This window comes from Coregonus lavaretus (assembly GCF_964263955.1).
Source record: "Coregonus lavaretus genome assembly, chromosome: 9".
Lineage (NCBI taxonomy): Eukaryota > Metazoa > Chordata > Actinopteri > Salmoniformes > Salmonidae > Coregonus > Coregonus lavaretus.
Window position 1 is genome coordinate 35,890,883 of NC_139996.1, and position 16,841 is coordinate 35,907,723.

General features: G+C 44.7%; 1 protein-coding gene across 1 annotated transcript in view; it reads left to right on the top strand.

Moving 5' to 3' along the window:
• Positions 1-8,967: 8,967 nt before the first annotated feature.
• Positions 8,968-16,841, top strand: part of kcng4a (potassium voltage-gated channel, subfamily G, member 4a) — a gene marked incomplete at both ends in the record, with an annotated part of 71,132 nt that continues 63,258 nt past the window's right edge. The window contains one exon of the mRNA XM_084168453.1: positions 8,968-9,717. Within this exon, the coding sequence (XP_084024579.1) occupies positions 8,968-9,717 (750 nt within the window). The remainder of the gene's footprint in view (positions 9,718-16,841) is intronic.

Genomic DNA, 16,841 nt, shown 5'->3' on the forward strand with positions numbered 1-16,841 from the left:
ATGAGTTTATGTGCCCCACCGCCCCTCCAACCACGCATTACTCGGCACTGTTTGAGCCTTCATAATATCTATCAATTTAACCACTTTTGCAGTAAAATATTTTTTACACAACCATCCATTTCATACAGTGCCTTCAGAAAGTATTCACATCCCTTTACATTTTCAACATTTTGTTGTGTTACAGCCTGAATTTAAAATGGAATAAATTAGGATTTTGTCTCACTGATCTACACACAATACCCCATATTGTCAAAGTGAAATTTTGTTTGTAGATAATGTTTGAAATTAATAAGAAATTAAAAGCTGAAATGTCTTGTGTCAATAAGTATTCAACCCCTTTGTTATGGTAAGCCTAAATAAGTTCAGGAGTAAACATTAGCTTAACAAGTCACGTAATAAATTGCATGGACTAACTCTATGTGCAATAATAGTGTATAACATGATTTTTGAATGAATACCTAATCTCTGTACCCCACACATATAATTATGTGTGGGGTACAAAGGGATTTTGATGTCGGCAGGGAGCCTTGTTGATAGCGCTACTTCAGCCTCCAATATAAATATTTCACACTGAGCAGTTTGTCAGATTTTTTTTTATTTGCCTGTTTCACTCAAAAAAAGATTTTCTGCTTCACTGTGATGTCATTTTGATGACAGGTTTTGACTACAGGTTCAGATCTCAGGTGACTGGAAACTGTGTCCCCTGGGAGCACTGATCTGAATGAGTCTTTATGAATAATACATGTGATTATCAAATAATGGGTGTCGTGGTCTGCCATGTACCTGGTAGCTAATTCCATGTTCTGATAGTAATTACATAATAGTTACTTCATAATTACCCTTTGTTTATATAGACCTCATTAGATGAAGTAGCATTGTTTCTATAGCTTTAGTTAGAGTTAGAGCTTTAGTTAGTTAAAGTTCATTATGTCCCATTTGTCACGTAATGTTGTATATATTACCTTTGAACTGTATCATCTGTTCTCTGAACTAATAAAGAAGACAATTACAGGGCCTCCGGCTAGCAGGGCTCCTGCAGTAGCCTGTTTCCTCACCGGTTGCCTGCCTGCCTCCATCCTCTTAATCTGACTATTGACACATCTGCTTTGAGGACAATTAGCCTGATCAGAACCTGCAGAGGGATCAAACTTATGCCAGTCAGAGTGTGGGTCTTTGGGCTGCCAAAGGCTTTTCAGAGATTACTGCACTCATACACAGTGCCTCATGGCTCATCAGACCCCTGCTGTCCCAGCATGCTTGCTGTTGCGATCTCATCTCCCCGCTGCTGGGGATTAGGGCCTAATCCCTAGGATGGTTTTTTCTATCAAACCCAGGATCGCTGTTCTGCCGGCGTCACCAGCTACTGTCCCTCTAATGAGGACACCCACAGTGCACGGCTGAGAGAGTATGGTTCCAGAGTGTACCCCTGGAACATAATTTAGGTGTGTGTGTGTGTCTGCCCACATATCTCTCTCTGTAGGTATATGGAGCTGCCATCCAGTTCTATGAGCCATATCCAGTGGATGTCTGAGTGTGTATGAGTCTGTTTGTTTGTGTTTGGTGGATGGGCAGAACAGTGGAGATTGCATAATCTGTTTCGACCCTCTCTCTCCCTCTCTCTCTCTCTCTACCGCACCTGCTGTCTCGACTTCTGAATGCTCGGCTATGAAAAGTCAACTGACATTTACTCCTGAGGTGCTGACCTGTTGCACCCTCTATAACCACTGTGATTACTATTTGACCCTTCTGGTCATCTATGAACGTTTGAACATCTTGAAGAACGATCTGGCCTCAATGGTCATGTACTTTTATAATCTCCACTGGGCACAGCCAGATGAGGACTGGCCACCCCTCAGAGCCTGGTTGCTCTCTAGGTTCCTGCCTTTCTAGGGAGTTTTTCCTAGCCACCATGCTTCTACATCTGCACTGCTTGCTCTTTGGGGTTTTAGGCTGGGTTTCTGTATAAGCACTTTGTGACATATGCTGATGTAAAAAGGGCATTATAAATCAATTTGATTGATTGATAATGGTTAGAATGAAAAGGGTTGGTATTGTGAGGCGTATAATCTATTCAACTGTGTGTTGTTTGCATAGCTCTTTTCCTTTGTCACAAAATGCTGACATTAAACTTACAGTATATGTGTGATTAGTCTCATGTTTCCTATGCTAACCACCCAGGCATATGGAGGGGACAATAAGCTGTGCATGGGTCACTGTTTGTCTTCCCCACTCTCACTTCTCATCTCTCCCACTAATGTCTCCACTCCCCAGCTCAGCCTGTCAGCCATGAGAATTTATAAAAGTGTTTGCTTGTTTTAGCATTTCCCCAGGCATTCACAACCTAATGAGCTTTCTCAAAGACAAAGTGGGTGTGGGTACAGTTTCCTGTGCAACGCTTTGTTTGTAATACTGCACCTTGTGCATGCATAGACTACTATACTAAACAAAAATATAAACATAACATGTAAAGTGTTGGTCCCATGTTTCATGAGCTGAAATAAAAGATCCCAGAAATGTTCCATATGCACAAAAAGCTTATTGCTCTAAAATGTTGTGCAGAAATGTGTTTACATCCCTGTTAGTGAGCAATTCTCCTTTGCCAAGATAATTTATCCACCTGACAGGTGTGGCATATCAAGAAGCTGATTAAACAGCATGATCATTACACAGGTGCACCTTGTGCTGGGGACAATAAAAGGCCACTCTATAATGTGCAGTTTTGTCACACAACACAATTCCACAGATCTCTCAAGTTGAGGGAGCATGCAATTGGCATGCTAACTGCAGGAATGTCCACCAGAGCTGTTGCCTGAGAATTTAATGTTAATTTCTCTACCATAAGCTGCCTCCAATGTCATTTTAGAGAATTTATCAGTATGTCCAACCGGCCTGACAACCGCAGACCACGTGTAACCCCGCCAGCCCAGGACCTCCACATCCGTCTTCTTCACCTGCAGGATCGTCTGAGACCAGCCACCCGGACAGCTGATGAAACTGTGGATTTGCACAACCAAAGAATTTCTGCACAAATTGTCAGAAAACGTCTCAGGGAAGCTCATCTGCGTGCAGTTCGGCGTCGTAACCAACTTCTGTGGGCAAATGCTCACCTTTGATGGCCACTGTTGGCGAGCGGTTTGCTGATGTCAACGTTGTGAACAGAGTGCCCCATGGTGGCGGTGGGGTTATGGTATGGGCAGGCATAAGCTACAGACGACGAACACAATTGCATTTTATCGATGAAATTTGAATGCACAGAGATACCGTGATGCAATCCTGAGGTCCATTGTCCTGCCATTAATCTGCCGCCATCACCTCATGTTTCAGCATGATAATGCACAGCCCCAAAGGATCTGTACACAATTCCTGGAAGCTGAACATTTCCCAGTTCTTCCATGGCCTGCATACTCACCAGACATGTCATCCATTGAGCATGTTAGGAATTATCTGGATCGACGTGTACAACAGTGTGTTCCAGTTCCTGCCCATATCCAGCAACTTCGCACAGCCAATGAAGAGGAGTGGGACAACATTCCACAGGTCACAATCAACAGCCTGATCAACTCTATGTGAAGGAGATGTGTCGCGCTGCATGAGGCAAATGGTGGTCCCACCAGATACTGACTGGTTTTCTGATCCACGCCCCTACCTTTCCTTAAGGTATCTGTGACCAACAGATGCATATCTGTATTCCCAGTCTTGTGAAATCCATAGATTAGGGTCTAATGAATTTATTTCAATTGACTGATTTCCTTATCTGAACTGTAACTCAGTAAAATCTATATTATTGTCCTTGGTGAGTGAGGATAATGTGATGTTTGCATGATGCTGTTGTACTGTTGATTAGGTGATCTGATCTCAAGGTGTGTACTGTACATCACAATGAGTGTCTGGATTGTCTAAACTAACTGTATCACCATATTGACTGTAATAAAGACAAGTCCTAAAACATAGGTGATAAGACATCATGAAAACCTTTACCAGAATTCACCACATTGACCTTTCACTTTAGAATGATTTGATGATCATAGGCTACCTCATACCCCTGCTAAATATATTATATTTTATATGAGCATACCTTATGGTCTATATCAGATTAATTCTTAGTATTATCAGACTAAGGAGTTTATTTCCCACTGCGACCATAATCCACTGCTGCATAAAAACATTATTGGGTTCGAAATTATCCGCGCTCCCCGCTGGGACGTTTGAAGAGTATCAAAGCAGCAGAACCGCTTGCTGGCTACGGGGTGGAAAAGGTTAGCTTGGCTCCGGAGTTTTTCAGTCGATTTAATCCTACTGCCCTAACATAGGCAGTGCTGCGCTGATAACCAAACACCACATCAGGATAGCCTGCATTTTTTATTTTTTTTTGCTGGGGCTTTGTGGCACGAGATGGTCCAGCGAATCTATCGCATGTTATTATCGTAGCAAAGGGAAAGGCAAGATTTGGTACTGAAAGTTAGGCTTTGTGAGGTGCCTTAATTGGTAAGGGAAAGGCACTTAGGCTACTCACGATACTCACCTACTCTTCGCAAACTTGGGGTAAGCTACAGTATACCCTACCCGTCCTCATCTGTGGAGCGCGCACGCATCGCAACGCCTCTGCAGTACGGTTCTGTAACGGGACACTCGGCTCGTCTCATTTTCTCTCTTCGTATTTTGAAGACTTTTTAATCGCGTTTACAGGTTGGGACACTGTGGATCCCGGGAATACAACATGTAGCAGCTGGTATTTTTCGGTGAGAGTGACTGATGTTGAATGGTCAAACGGACTGAGAACTAGAGAGCTGTTCTCTTCACTAATATGGTACGTGACAAGTTTCTGTAGTCGTCATTCTTATTATTCAACGTTCACTGTCAAATAATGTAGGCCTATTTTCATGGTCATTGCGCTTATTGGAGTTTAATGTCAACTGCAAATCTGATCATATCTTGGAAATAATAAAATTATTATGATAGAATAGCAAGTAGCCTAGATTTTATATGAAGTGTAAACACCTTTACAATCCTATTTTGATTAATTGGAATAACCGAAACAGCTATTCGATCTGTTCAAAGATAAATGAGCAACAGTCTATATGATATATAGTGAGAGCAGCCTCCGCTGTTTAAAATTATGTAGCCTACAGTATTTGTACAGTGACAGCCAATGCTTAAGTGGGACGTTCAAGACAATAAGACAAGGCATTCAACACATACCGGTAAGCTTTATAATAAAACATTAAAAGCCGATTAGGCTATGGGTTCCATAAAATAGGCTATTATAATAGTCTACAATAGTCTATTATTGACGCCATGTTATTCGCTTTGTAACTTGACGTATAAACTCCTTTCCTTATTAAAGAAGACTTCTATGCAGAGTCACCCATAGATGTGTGTGTGTGTCACTGGCGCACCCACAAGCTCTGGGGGCCCATGCGCCTGTCATCGATGTCAATTTTTATATATATATAAATAATTTTGACAGTAACCCTCCAAAAACTCATTCATAAACATTTTTATTTTCCATATGCAGGCTACTAGGAAAATAAGTGTTTCTTTCTTGGGCTTCAGGAATGTGACTGAAAAAGTGCCTCAGGCCTTTAAAAAGAAAAAATGAAACTGTTTGAAAGTATAAGGGGATATGGGTGAATAAATGCTGTGGTCAAGGCTATGCGGCGCCAGTGCAATGAGTGGAGCTTACTCAAGTGTTCAAAGCGCATTTCAGACAGAGCCTAATGCTTCTTTGGTAGGCCTAGTTCTTTATGGGTTTAGTTTATAAAACGATCAGTTCGCAGAAGCGACAGTTACAGGGATGATAAAAACAGCTTGACTTCCATACATAGCGGTCCTCTGTAGCTCAGCTGGTAGAGCACGGCGCTTGTAACGCCAAGGTAGTGGGTTCGATCCCCGGGACCACCCATACACAAAAAAAATATATATATCCACGCATGACTGTAAGTCGCTTTGGATAAAAGCGTCTGCTAAATGGCATATTATTATTTATTATTATTATAGCAACATCAGATAAACTGGGGCAGAAGGGAGTTGCGCTTCAAATACAGCAGTTCTGCAACATCGTTAATTGAGCCTCTCATTCTCCTTAATTGCCAGCCTCAACACGTTACGGAAAGAGATGAACTGTATAGGAAGCTCTGGGGACAAGTCGTCTGGATTCTGGACAGCCATTAAATTGGCAGATGCAAACAGATTATCATCTTTAGCAGACTTGAACAAAAAAAGCGGCTTGGGATTTCATTCATAGGCTACTGGTGAATCGGCATTTGAGTTGTGTGGTTGCAATATCAACAGTCTATGCTATATCTTAGCATGGGTCATGCAAGACTAAGTTTAAATTGTGTGCAGCGCAATGGGCACAATGCAATGTCTCAGGAAAGACTGTCTGGGGCGGCAATACTCAGTTTAGAAAACATTTTGGCCCCTACAGGCCATGGTGAAAACATTTGCACACAAACAAGGAGGACTTCAGGAGACCAGGGGAGTATCTCAAGTTGGATTTCATTTGATTTAATTTAATTGACCTTGAATATTGCAGGACATTTGCTATTAGCAAGACAAAACAATATTTCAACAATAGTGGCGGAATTGATCTTCAAGCGACTACTTTTCCCCCTCATTGTTAGGCTATTTGATGTGTAATTTTTATACAAAAAAATATCATAAATAGCAGATTAGTATGCAGTTGCGTCGAACATTTATTTTACAATCTGCAATGTTTGAATTTCCAACTTGAATTAGCCGACTGAATAAGTAATTACATTATTGCCACCAGCCAGCAGTCTATAAATTGCAGCATTGCGAGACAGTTTCGTGAAATGTTAGGCTTAACATTAGAAAATGATGACCAAATAGGCCTACCAAAAAACATGTATCCATTACCTAAAGCAAATCTATATGTGCACTGGCACCACAGAAAGCATATCAATTCAATAGGCATGCAGCCGCATAGACATGTCGCAATTTCAGCACAATGGACAGCGATTGGTGGTCTATACGGGGCCGACTTCGAATTTGCAGGGGTCCAGAGAAACTGCGTTATGCCAGTGGTGTGTGTGTGTCTCTCTCGGGCTACATGGTTCTTAGGCTATTTCATGAAATGGCACGCAATGGGTTTGTAATGGTCCTATAGCGGATGGAAACTTAATTGCGCTTATCTCCTGTGTCTGTCACTAGTGAGCGCAGTGGAGGGAATGTTCCTGATAATACCACTGCGCCGCTAAAACACTTATTTCAATTAACTTTCCACTCGGCAAAGCAACCAACCCTCAGTCGGGAATACTGTATTACCAGTTATTCTATTAATAAATAGTGTATAATTCTTTCCCACCACGATCGAAATGAAACACCTTGACAGCAGTGCTTTATTGAATCCCCTATGCAGAACTAGAGGAGTTACATTATGTAGCCCACCGCTGATTTAAACTGTAATTATCCACCAACTATTATCCACATCCCTAATGTTCTCCAAGGTATAGGCTAATAGCCATACCCCACTTGCTAAATTGATGGTGACATTTTATACCACAATTAAAGTGTGCAGTAGTAGAGCTGTGAAAAGCACACCACTGTGCAACACATCTAAGTAGTAGTCAGATCAGCTGTTGTCAGTGTCAGAAACATCTTGAGAAAAAAGTAGCCCTGTTAGATATCTGTCAGTATACCATATGGTATACACATGACCACAGTGAGCCACACATTTCAAGATTAATCCTCAGCTTTACTCATTCTCACATGTTGAGATTCACACCGATTCATGATGACAGATTATGTGTCTGGGCTGGTCTGTCTGGGAAGAGTGGAGGTGTACTCCGAAGGGTGATGCCTGATGAGGATAGTGAGTGACTCTACTGACTACACTGCTGTACTGTACTACAGGAAACAGAGGCCAGAGCACACCCCTATCCACATCGACGGTGCTATAGTGGAGCGGGTCAAGAGCTTCAAGTTCCTCGATGTCCACATCACTAAGGACCTATCATGGTCCACACACACCAACATAGTCGTGAAGAAGGCACGACAACGCCTCTTCCCCCTCAGGAGGCTGAAAAGATTTGGCATGGGCCCTCAGATCCTCAAACAGTTCTACAGCTGCACCATTGAAAGCATCTTGACTGGCTGCATCATCGCTTGGTATGGCAACTGCTTGGCATCTTACCGCAAGGTGCTACAGAGGGTAATGCGGATGGCCCAGTACATCATGGGGGCCGAGCTCCCTGCCATCCAGGATCTCTATACCAGGCAGTGTCAGAGGAAGGCCCTAAAGACTCCAGTCACCCAAGTCACAGACTGTTCTCTCTGCTCCTGCACGGCAAGCGGTACCAACAGGACCCTGAACAGCTTCTACCCCCAAGCCCTAAGACTACTAAATAGCTAACCAAATAGCTACCCGGACTATCTGCATTGACCCTCTTTGCACTAACCTAACTCTTTTGATTTATGACATATGCTGTTGCTACTGTTTATTATCTATCCTGTTGCATACCTATATGTACATATCTACCTCAATTACCTCATACCCCTGCACATCAACTCGGTACTGGTACCCCTTGTATATAGCCAAGTTATCGTTACTCATTGTTGGGAAGGGCCCGTAAGTAAGCATTTCACTGTTAGTCTACACCTATTGTTCACAAAGCATGTGACAAATACAATTTAATTTTATTTGACAGTGCAGTACAGAGCTCTGATCCATTACAGAGTCACTGATGTGTCTGTCAGTCTCTGGACTAGGGATGTACTGTAGACGAGGAGGAGCCTCTACACCACTGCAGTCTAACTGAGATTTAATGTCCTTCTCTTCTCTCTCTCTCAGTGTCTGCATGACTCCACAAGCCTGGGACCGGCTTGCTCCTTCTGCAGAGCCTGAAGGGACTCACCTGTTCCCCAGCCCCCAGATGCCCAACACCAAGACCAGCCACTGAGCCCCCAGTGTGACCAGCCCAGCCGGCCACCCACCCCGATGCCGCCATGCCCATCATCAGCAATGCAAACCATGACTTCAGCAACCTCTCGGCCAGCGATGACAGCAGCCTCGATGCCATCTTCACCCAGATCCCCGAGACGGAGACGGTCAAGGGTGTCTACTACCAGAGGGCCCAGTTCATCAGACGACCAGAGGACCTACTGTCAGTGGACCATGGCCTACTAGCGGTCATCAACGTGGGAGGCAACCGCTACACTTTCCCCTGGAGCACGCTGGAGCAGTTTCCCTTGACCCGGCTGGGACGGCTCTGTGGCCTCAGCAGCCCAGAGGAGATCGCTGGCGTGTGTGACGACTACGACGAGACGCGGCGAGAGTTCTTCTTCGACCGCAGCCCCTCGGCCTTCCGCGTCATCCTCAACTTCCTGGCGGCGGGGAAGCTGCGCATGCTGAGGGAGATGTGCGTGCTGTCGCTCCATGACGAGCTGCTATACTGGGGCGTGGAGATTACCTACATGGAGCGCTGCTGCAAGAGGAAGATGTACACGCGCATCGAGGAGATGAAGGAACACGAGCGGCAGGAGGAAGAACAAAGGCAGAGGCACGCCATGCTGCGCCCCCCAGTTGAGGAGACACGCTACCGCAAGTTCATGAACCAGCTGAGGGATATGGTGGAGAATCCCCAGTCTGGCCTGCCAGGGAAGATCTTTGCCTGCCTGTCAGTGGTGATGGTGGCAGTGACCGTCATCAGCCTGTGTATCAGCACCATGCCGGACCTCAGGGAGGAGGAGGACAGGGTGAGTGAGGCCAACCCCCCGCAACCCCCAAAACATTAACAATGACCGCCACAGTGCCATTAAGGCTGTAGCTTTAGAAATATCCACCAAGGTAACTTACATTTGTCACTGGAGTGTGTCTCGTGTATTTGTGTGTGTGTTTGTGTGTTGGGGGCCTCTTCATCAGGTTAGTTTTCCTTGGATTCATAATGACTGGTGATTAAGGACATTGCTTAAAGCCACAATGATTCATCCTCACTCCAGATTTATGTTGAAAGACAGTGTCCATAAACCACAATGATCAATATGCTGACTATCGCACAAACAGGGCATAAACAAGCTCAGAAATTACTTCTCACTTTATTACCCTGCACCCAATGTCAGGTTTGTGCGCGATTGCGTGTATGTGTATGATTGTTGTTGTGTTTGTGTGTGTTTCAACTGATTAATACTCTTCTATTCTCAGTTGGATGCATACAGTATAATGCAGAATTTTTTTGTCTTTCAGTCATTTACATTTACATTTTAGTCATTTAGCAGACGCTCTTATCCAGAGCGACTTACAGGAGCAATTAGGGTTAAGTGCCTTGCTCAAGGGCACATTTACGTCATTTAGCAGACGCTCTTATCCAGAGCGACTCACCAATTGGTGCGTTCACCCTATAGCCAGTGGGATAACCACTTTACAATTTTTTTTTTTTTGGGGGGGGGGGGGGGGGGGGGGGGGGGTAGAAGGATTACTTTATCCTATCCCAGGTATTCCTTAAAGAGGTGGGGTTTCAAATGTCTCCGGAAGGTGGTGAGTGACTCTGCTGTCCTGGCGTCGTGAGGGAGCTTGTTCCACCATTGGGGTGCCAGAGCAGCGAACAGTTTTGACTGGGCTGAGCGGGAACTATGCTTCCGCAGAGGAAGGGGAGCCAGCAGGCCAGAGGTGGATGAACGCAATGCCCTCGTTTGGGTGTAGGGACTGATCAGAGCCCGAAGGTACAGAGGTGCCTTTCCCCTCACTGCTCCATAGGCAAGCACCATGGTCTTGTAGCGGATGCGAGCTTCAACTGGAAGCCAGTGGAGTGTGCGGAGGAGGGGGGTGACGTGAGAGAACTTGGGAAGGTTGAACACCAGACGGGCTGCGGCATTCTGGATGAGTTGTAGGGGTTTAATGGCACAGGCAGGGAGGCCAGCCAACAGCGAGTTGCAGTAGTCCAGACGGGAGATGACAAGTGCCTGGATTAGGACCTGTGCCGCTTCCTGTGTAAGGCAGGGTCGTACTCTCCGAATGTTGTAGAGCATGAACCTGCAGGAGCGGGTCATCGCCTTGATGTTGGCGGAGAACGACAGGGTGTTGTCCAGGGTCACGCCTAGGCTCTTCGCACTCTGGGAGGAGGACACAGCGGAGTTGTCAACCGTGATGGCGAGATCATGGAACGGGCAGTCCTTCCCCGGGAGGAAGAGCAGCTCCGTCTTGCCAGGGTCCAGCTTGAGGTGGTGATCCGTCATCCATACTGATATGTCTGCCAGACATGCAGAGATGCGATTCGCCACCTGGTTATCAGAAGGGGGAAAGGAGAAGATTAGTTGTGTATCGTCAGCGTAGCAATGATAGGAGAGGCCATGTGAGGATATGACAGAGCCAAGTGACTTGGTGTATAGGGAGAAAAGGAGAGGGCCTAGAATTGAGCCCTGGGGGACACCAGTGGTGAGAGCACGTGGTGCGGAGACAGCTTCTCGCCACGCCACTTGGTAGGAGCGACCGGTCAGGTAGGACGCAATCCAGGAGTGAGCCGCGCCGGAGATGCCCAGCTCGGAGAGGGTGGAGAGGAGGATCTGATGGTTCACAGTATCAAAGGCAGCAGACAGGTCTAGAAGGACAAGAGCAGAGGAGAGAGAGTTAGCTTTAGCAGTGCGGAGAGCCTCCGTGACACAGAGAAGAGCAGTCTCAGTTGAATGACCAGTCCTGAAACCTGACTGGTTTGGATCAAGAAGGTCATTCTGAGAGAGATAGCAAGAGAGTTGGCTAAAGACGGCACGCTCAATAGTTTTGGAAAGAAAAGAAAGAAGGGATACTGGTCTGTAGTTGTTGACATCAGTGGGATCGAGTGTTGGTTTCTTGAGAAGGGGAGCAACTCTCGCTCTCTTGAAGACGGAAGGGACATGGCCAGCGGTCAAGGATGAGTTGATCAGCGAGGTGAGGTAGGGGAGAAGGTTACCGGAGATGGTCTGGAGAAGAGAGGAGGGGATGGGGTCAAGCGGGCAGGTTGTTGGGCGGCCTGCAGTCACAAGTCGCAGGATTTTATCTGGAGAGAGAGGGGAGAAAGAAGTCAAAGCATAGGGTAGGGCAGTGTGAGTAGGACCAGCAGTGTCATTAGACTTAACAAACGAGGATAGAATGTCTCATCCACAGAGAGAGAGGAGGGGGGGGGCGGGGGGGCGGGGGGGGGGGAGGATTCAGGAGGGAGGAAAATGTGGCAAAGAGCTTCCTAGGGTTAGAGGCAGATGCTTGGAATTTAGAGTGGAATTTAGAACCATCAAAAGCTGCATGCAGGACACACTCTCCCTCACACACATAACACACACTCTCCCACACACACACACGCGGACTGGGATATTATCCGGGTTGCCTCTGAGAATAACATTGACGTATACACTGACTAAGTTTATCAGGAAGTGTATAAGGGATGTTGTTCCGAATGTGACTATTAAAACCTACCCAACCCAAAAACCGTGGATAGATGGCAGCATTCGCGCAAAACTGAAAGTGCGAACCACCGCATTTAACCATGGCAAGGTGACTGGGAACATGGTTGAATACAAACAGTGCAGTTATGCCCTCCCTAAGGCAATCGAACAGGCAAAACATCAGTACAAAGACAAAGTGGAGTCGCGATTGTCATGATGTGACTTTCATTAACATGATGACTGTTATTTATCGAATCAACTAACTATATTTAATTGTTACTCGATTCAATTAATAATGTAACAATTAACTCATTAGGATTTGGGGCACCATCGAATAAGTTGTTTATAGAGTTACCATCTCCCGAATTAAACTCTAAAAGGTCTTTACCTATCAATATGTATAAAACAGTCAACGTATCAATCATTACCTCTTATCAGTTGTCATTCTGAATGGTCACAGAATTCTTGGATCCGCAAGAACCCCAGCTTTACTTATGATTCAGCACTACACAAATTGGCTTAATTATTTATTTACTAGCTAACTAAATAATAACACAGAATACATACACTACCGTTCAAAAGTTTGGGGTCACTTAGAAATGTCCTTGTATTCAAAAGAAAAGCAATTTTTTTGTCCATTAAAATAACATCAAAATGTCCAGAAACAAATAACTTTCTTCTGAAACTCGTCAGTCTACTCTGGGATGCTGACCTTCTAGGCAGAGTTGCAAAGAAAAAGCCATATCTCAGACTGCCCATCTTAATATTTTCTTTTTATTGGCCAGTCTGAGATATGGCTTTTTCTTTGCAACTCTGCCTAGAAGGTCAGCATCCCGGAGTCGCCTCTTCACTGTTGACGTTGAGACTGGTGTTTTGCGGGTACTATTTAATGAAGCTGCCAGTTGAGGACCTAGTTTCTCAAACTAGACATTAATGTATTTGTCCTCTTGCTCAGTTGTGCACCGGGACCTCCCACTCCTCTTTCTATTCTGGTTAGAGCCAGTTTGCAATGTTCTGTGAAGGGAGTAGTACACAGCGTTGTACGAGATCTTCAGTTTCTTGGCAATTTCTCGCATGGAATAGCCTTCATTTCTCAGAACAAGAATAGACTGACGAGTTTCAGAAGAAAGTTATTTGTTTCTGGCCATTTTGAGCCTGTAATCGAACCCACAATTGCTGATGCTCCAGATACTCAACTAGTCTCAAGAAGGCCAGTTTTATTGCTTCTTTAATCAGCACAACAGTTTTCAGCTGTGCTAACATAATTGCAAAAGGGTTTTCAAATTATCAATTAGCCTTTTAAAATGATAAACTTGGATTAGCAAACACAACTTGCCATTGGAACACAGGACTGATGGTTGCTGATAATGGGCCTATGTACGCCTATGTAGATATTCCATTAAATATCAGCCGTTTCCAGCTACAATAGCCATTTACAACAATGTCTACACTGTATTTCTGATCAATTTGATGTTATTTTAAATGGACAAAAAAAGTGCTTTTCTTTCGAAAACAAGGACATTTCTAAGTGACCCCAAACTTTTGAACGGTAGTGTATATACTTAATGCATGAGAAAAAGTCCCTAGCGGACCAACAACAGCATGACTGCTTGGTTATTAAAAGAGGGAGGGGTAGATAAGGAGAGGGAGAGACAAAGAGAGAGTCAAAGTAATCATAATACTTTGCTCACGAACCACCGCCCGTTTGGGTAAGAAGTCATGAATGTATTTATATGTAGATGTCTTTGTTTGTCGTCTCTTCGTTGAAACCAATCAATCCTTCTATGGGAAGGGGTAGGTTTTAGTTTCCCGTTTCGGTATGAGGCTGTTCTTGTCCACCAGAGGTCACAATGTCCTTCTTAGTTGTCCTGGTTTGGAGTGTTCAAATAGAACAGATACTGGGATTTTCTTCTTCCCACCTTGTGTGGTTAGTCAAAGTTCTAGATCACGTTACACGCACAGCTGCAGACTGGCAATGTTCTGGTCTAGTGAGTTTATCTTCTTCACCTTGTGTTGAGATTCAAAGTTCTAACCATTTAAAACATGTGGACTACCGTCTCCACGCTTTCTGGTGTAATGTTAATTTCGTTACCAAGGCCTTTTATGCACTCTGGTAAAAGGGGCGTTCCTACTTGCTGACACGGTTTCTGAGCTCACTCGGGGCATGTCTAGTCACCATGCACAGCTTATATGAAAACCTATGATCTCATTAGAAAACTAAACTCACATTCCTATCTTAACAAAAACACTCTCATAATTCTCCATATTATATACACAACATATTGGATGTAAACTTGACAGATAGTGTGTATACTTTCCAAATTACAGTATTTTCGTTATAACATTTTTAATGACATCACAAAATAATAAACAATATGACATGATTAGTCTTTATATCCCCACTGACCATTCCAAACATTCGGATTTTAGGAATATTGTTCCAGTGTTTACTTTCTGGAAGTTATAGTTTTGGCGGCAAAAGTATTTTGGGGGACAAAGCACATTCCTTTCACCATACTAGAAGGCCAGAGATAGATTCTCCTCCTCTCTAATTTATGGCAGAGTGTTAAGGTGTCAAGACTGGCACAGCCCCCCCCCCCCCCCTCCCCTCCCTTCTGTGGGTAAGAGGGTTGTTGTCAGTCATTTGCCAAGCAGATCTGAGGCTGATCCTCACCCAGGAGAGTCATGACACAATTCAACGGCTCAGACACGAGACGTATGTGACATGGACTCCAGACAATCACAGATTACAAAGGGAAAACTAGCCACGTCGCGGACACCGACGTCTTGCTTCTGGACAAGCTAAACACCTTCCCGCTTTGACGATAACACACTGCCACTGACACGGGCCACTCCCGACGACTGTGGGCTCTCGTTTTCTGTGGCCAACGTGAGTAAGACATTTAAGGGTGTTAACCCTCGCAAGGCTGCCAGCCCAGACGGCATCCCTAGCCGCGTCCTCAGAGCATGCGAAGACCAACTGGCTGGAGTGTTTACGGACATATTCAATCTCTCCCTTTACTCCAGACTCAGACATTGCTCGTCCTAATATTTATATATATTTCTTAATTCCATTATTTTACCTTTAGATTTGTGTGTATTGTTGTGAATTGTTAGATATTACTGCACTGTTGGAGCTAGGTACACAAGTGTTTCGCTACACCCGCAATAACATCTGCTAAATATGTGTATGCGACCAATAACATTTGATTTGATTTTGACACACACAACACTAATGGCCCAGGTTGACTGCCTGTGCCTGTGGAGGTGTGTTCCCTAGCTTAGTGTGTGCTCCCATCTGTGTCTGCTCATAGCAGCAGGGAATAATAAAGTCAGCCCAGCGAGACCTCCCCAATGTCAGCTAACACACACACTGCTAATAATGAACTCACTGCATCACAACCACAGTGTGTTAGTGGATGCACAGCGGGCCATTTCCACAGACACTGGAGCTCTATGGGCAAAACTATCACATCATCACGGCAGAAGTCACGCTCACAATCATATCATAGTATTCTCTGGCAGGGTCCCCAGTATTGGAGAGAGAGAGAGAGAGAGAGAGAGAGAGAGAGAGAGAGAGAGAGAGAGAGAGAGAGAGAGAGAGAGAGAGAGAGAGAGAGAGAGAGAGAGAGAGAGAGAGAGAGAGAGAGAGAGAGAGAGAGAGAGAGAGAGAGAGAGAGAGAGAGAGAGAGAGAGAGAGAGAGAGAGAGAGAGAGAGAGAGAGAGAGAGAGAGAGAGAGAGAGAGAGAGAGAGAGAGAGAGAGAGAGAGAGAGAGAGAGAGAGAGAGAGAGAGAGAGAGAGAGAGAGAGAGAGAGAGAGAGAGAGAGAGAGAGAGAGAGAGAGAGAGAGAGAGAGAGAGAGAGAGAGAGAGAGAGAGAGAGAGAGAGAGAGAGAGAGAGATGAAGAATGAGAATGTTCCAAGTTTGTACAGTGGCTTGCGAAAGTATTCACCCCCTTGGCATTTTTCCTATTTTGTTGCCTTACAACCTGGAATTAAAATGGATTTTTTGGGGGATTGTATCATTTCATTTACACAACATGCCTACAACTTTGAAGATGCAAAATATTTTTTCTTGTGAAACAAACAAGAAATGAGACAAAAAAACAGAAAACTTGAGCGTGCATAACTATTCACCCCCCAAAGTCAATACTTTGTAGAACCACCTTTTGCAGCAATTACAGCTGCAAGTCTCTTGGGGTATGTCTCTATAAGCTTGGCACATCTAGCCACTGGGACTTTTGCCCATTCTTCAAGGCAAAACTGCTCCAGCTCCTTCAAGTTGGACGGGTTCCGCTGGTGTACAACAATCTTTAAGTCATAACACAGATTCTCAATTGGATTGAGGTCTGTGCTTTGACTAGGCCATTCCAAGTCATTTAAATGTTTCCCCTTAAACCACTCAAGTGTTGCTTTAGCAGTATGCTTAGGGTCATTGTCCTGCTGGAAGGTGAACCTCCGTCCCAGTCT